Source organism: Bison bison, unplaced genomic scaffold (assembly GCF_000754665.1).
Source record: "Bison bison bison isolate TAMUID 2011002044 unplaced genomic scaffold, Bison_UMD1.0 scf7180017864191, whole genome shotgun sequence".
NCBI lineage: Eukaryota > Metazoa > Chordata > Mammalia > Artiodactyla > Bovidae > Bison > Bison bison.
In genome coordinates this window covers 54,770-58,665 of record NW_011494763.1, presented here as the reverse complement: position 1 = coordinate 58,665, position 3,896 = coordinate 54,770, and the positions used below count along the sequence as shown (strand labels likewise).

Sequence of the window (3,896 nt, the reverse complement as noted above, 5' to 3'; positions counted from 1 at the left end):
GCAAATGTTTCAGAGCTGGGCTTGCCTCTTGCAGCTTCTTTCCTGCCTCAGCCTCTTCTTCCAGCCTGGCATCCCAATGTTGGACTCCTGCTGGAAGCAGAAATAAATCCACATGTATGCCTGCTCAGTGGTGTCTGACTCTTTGCAACCCCATGGGCTGTAGCCCACCAGGCTCCTCTGTCCATGGGATTCTCCAGGCAAGAATATTAGAGTGGGTTGCCATGCCCTCCTGCAGGGGATCTTCCAGACTCAGGGATTAAACCCTAGTCTGCATCTCCTTCACTGGCAGGCACATTCTTTACCACTGGGCCACCTCAGTTCAGTACAGTTCAGTTGCTCATTTGTGTCCAACTCTTTCGGACCATGTGGACTGTAGCACACCAGGCTTCTCTGTCCGTTACCAACTGCTAGTCATGGTGGTGGTGGTTTAGTTGCTAAGTCGTGTCCGACTCTTATGATCCCATGGACTTGAGCCTGTCAGGCTCCTCTGTCCATTGGATTCTCCAGGCAAGAATACTGGAGTGAGTTGCCATTTCCTTCTCCAGGGGATCTTCCTGACCCAGGGATCAAACCAGGGTCTCCTGCATTGCAGGCAGATGATTTACCAACTGAGCTATGAAGGAAGCTGAGTAACTCCTGGAGTTTGCTCAAATTCATGTCCATCGAGTCAGTAATGCTATCCAACCATCTCATCTTTGGTCATCCTTTTCTCTGCCTGCCTTCAATCTTTCCCAGCATCAGGGTCTTTTCCAGTGAGTCAGTTCTTCACATCAGGTGGCCAAAGTATTGGAGTTTCAGCTTCAGCATTAGTCCTTCCAATGAATATTCAGGACTGATCTTTAGGATGGACTGGTTGGATCTCCTTGCAGTCCAAGGGACTTTCAAGAGTCTTCTGCAACACCACAGTTCAAAAGCATCAATTCTTCAGCACTCAACTTTCTTTAAAGAAAGCTTTCTAAAGAAAGCTGTGCCACCTAGGAAGCCCAAAATAACTTCATGGATAACACTAAACAGAATAACATCTGCAGAATTCCGAGATGGAGCTCAGTATCCATGTGGTGATTGCTTTTAATGGTGTATCGTGCACAGAGCATGAGTCAGTATGCACAGATCTGCCTCGTTTTGTTCAGTGGATGTAACTGGTTCATGGTATGGGCATACACAACTAATTCAGCCATTTTGTTGTTGTTGTTGATGGACTCCTGGGTTATTTCCAGGCTAGTTCTGTGCAAGAACTGAATATTTCACACTAAGATAGATGAGATTTGTGTTCTTGTAATTGTAAATCAAACTTACAATTTTAATAATGAAAATTATTGCAGCCGAGGGCTTCCCCGGTGGCTCAGAGAGTAAAGAATCTGCCTGCAATGCAGGATCGACACTGAAAATGAAAGTGAAGTCATTCAGTCGTATCTGACTCTCTGCAACCCAATGGACTGTAGCCCACCAGGCTCCTATGTCCATGGGATTTTCCAGGCAAGAATACCGGACTGGGTTGCCATTTCCTTCTTCAGGGGGTCTTCCCAACCCAGGAATCCAAGTCGGGTCTCCCACATTGCGGGCAGACTCTTTACTGTCTTGAGTCACCAGGGAATCCTGACATTATGTGCTGGGAAATACATTGGGTTGGCCAAAAAGTTTGTTCAGATTTTTTCATCACATATCACATTTTATGGAAAAATCTGAAAGAACTTTTGGACCAAATATATATATATATATATATATAAATGTATATATACATATATATATATGTAAAGCCCATAAATTATTTAATCTTCATAGCATATAATATATAATTCTCACAATAACCCAACAATATAGTCCTCATAACAATCCTATAAAGAAGGTGCTATTTTCATTATTCTCATTCTACAGATGAGTGAAATTAGCCAGAAATACGTGAATTTAGACAGCGATAGGGAGTTAAAGTTCTGTCGATGGCCTTCAGCCAAGACCCCCAGAAATATTTCTGTTATTGAACAAAATTGGGTTGAATGATTTGAGACAGTAAGGGAATATCACACATGATGGGGACCAAGAAGCACCATAGAAATGATGGGGTTGGGGAAGACTTTCCATAGGACGTTGGCTTGTGTGAGGTGATTTTGGGGAAAGTAGTAACTCTCCCAGGCTTCCTTGCTGGTTCAGCACTGAAAGAATTTGCCTGCAATGCAGGAGACCCAGGTTTGATCCCTGAGTCAGGAAGATTCCCTGGAAAAGGGAATGACAACCCACTCTAGTATTCTTGTCTGGGAAATCCCATAGACGGAGGAGCCTGGTGGGCTACAGTCCATGGGGTCGTGCAGAATCGGACACGACTGAAGTGACTTAGCAGCAGCAGCTAAAAATACGGGGCATTTCCATCACCTTAGGAGTTCTTACTCTCCTTTCTTGAAAGGAGCCTCTCTCTAGACTTCCATTGATATGAGTTAATTTTGTGTGTTCTTGAACTTCAGATAATGACATTACATAGCATGTGGCTTTGTGTTTGGCTTTCTTCACTTAGCGTGTTTTGGAGACCCATCTAGGCTGCATATCAGTCCATCACTTTTTGTTAAATTTCTGAGTTGTGTTCTATTTTATGAATATACCACTAAGATGCATTTTAAACTCACTCTCCATGGTTCTGCCTTAGGCCATGAACTTCATGCCCCAGTACTTAACTTTGGTAGCAAAATAAGAGGAATTCCAAGGCTCAAGACCAGTGAAGGCCACGTTTAACGTTTTCACGTTCCTGAGAAATCTCAAGCCCTTTACACCTCTCTTAAGTTGGTCATGGCCCTTTTCATGGCTTTCACTTTGATGGGTAGCTTCTGGCTGGGACTACAGGTCTCCCGGTTCAGAGCATCATGGCCATTCTCTACAAAAACTGGCAACAAGAGATTTTCAAAAACGCAAAAGAGGTTTATGAGCTATCCTAAAAGCTGTCCACATCTCTGTATTCTACTGTGAGAATCAACTCTGAATCTGTCCTTTTGTCCCAGGGTCAGGGGAGCAGCATCAGCAGACGACAGGATGGGAACCGAGCCCCTGGCCGCCAGCCCTGAAGGTCCTGCTGGTGGGGAAGCGTGGTGTGGGGAAAAGTGCAGTTGGAAACAGCCTTCTGGGGAAGCGGGTCTTTGAGACTCGATACAGTGAAAAGCCAGTAACCCAGAGGTGCATGTCTGAGAGCAGAATCTGGAGAGAGAGGCAAGTTTTGATCATTGATACTCCAGACTTCTCATCTTCAAAGGACATTGAACAAGACCTTGTGAACAACACCTACCCTGGTCCTCATGCTTTCCTGCTGGTGACCCCCCTGGGCTCCTTCAATGAGAAAGATGACATGGTGCTGAGCACCATCCAATGCATTTTTGGGGACAAATTCATCGAGTACATGATCGTTCTCCTCACCAGGGAAGAAGATCTAGAGAATCCAGACGTAGAAAAGTTCTTAGCCAGAAATAAAAGGCTCAAGGAGCTCATCAACAAATGTAAAAACCAATACAGTGTCTTCAACTACAGAGCTACGGAGGAGGAGAAGCAATGCCAGGTGGATAAACTCCTGCAGGAAATTGTGAGCATGGTGCAGCAGAATGGGGACAAGCCTTGTACTTTCAGAGAGAAAGGTAAGTGAGGTCTAGAAAATCTTTTATGCATACTTAAAAAGTAGACCTAATTGTCCAAGAACTTTATTTTCTGAAGGGCAGAGAGGACATCAAAATGACAGGTATCATCTATTGACCAACTCTTCTCTCTTTCTCCTTTATTTCTCAAAAATTTTTTTAAATTTTATTTTATTTTTAAACTTTACATAATTGTATTAGTTTTGCCAAATATCAAAATGAATCCGCCACAGGTATACATGTGTTCCCCATCCTGAACCCTCCTCCCTCCTCCCTCCCCATACCATCCCT

General features: G+C 44.0%; 1 protein-coding gene across 2 annotated transcripts in view; it reads left to right on the top strand.

The window, feature by feature from the left end:
* Positions 1 to 3,896, top strand: part of GIMAP8 (GTPase, IMAP family member 8) — a 28,343-nt gene that overhangs the window by 10,649 nt on the left and 13,798 nt on the right. For both annotated transcript variants that reach the window (XM_010843850.1, XM_010843851.1), the window contains one exon: positions 2,985 to 3,608. In XM_010843850.1, the coding sequence (XP_010842152.1) occupies positions 2,985 to 3,608 (624 nt within the window). The remainder of the gene's footprint in view (positions 1 to 2,984; positions 3,609 to 3,896) is intronic.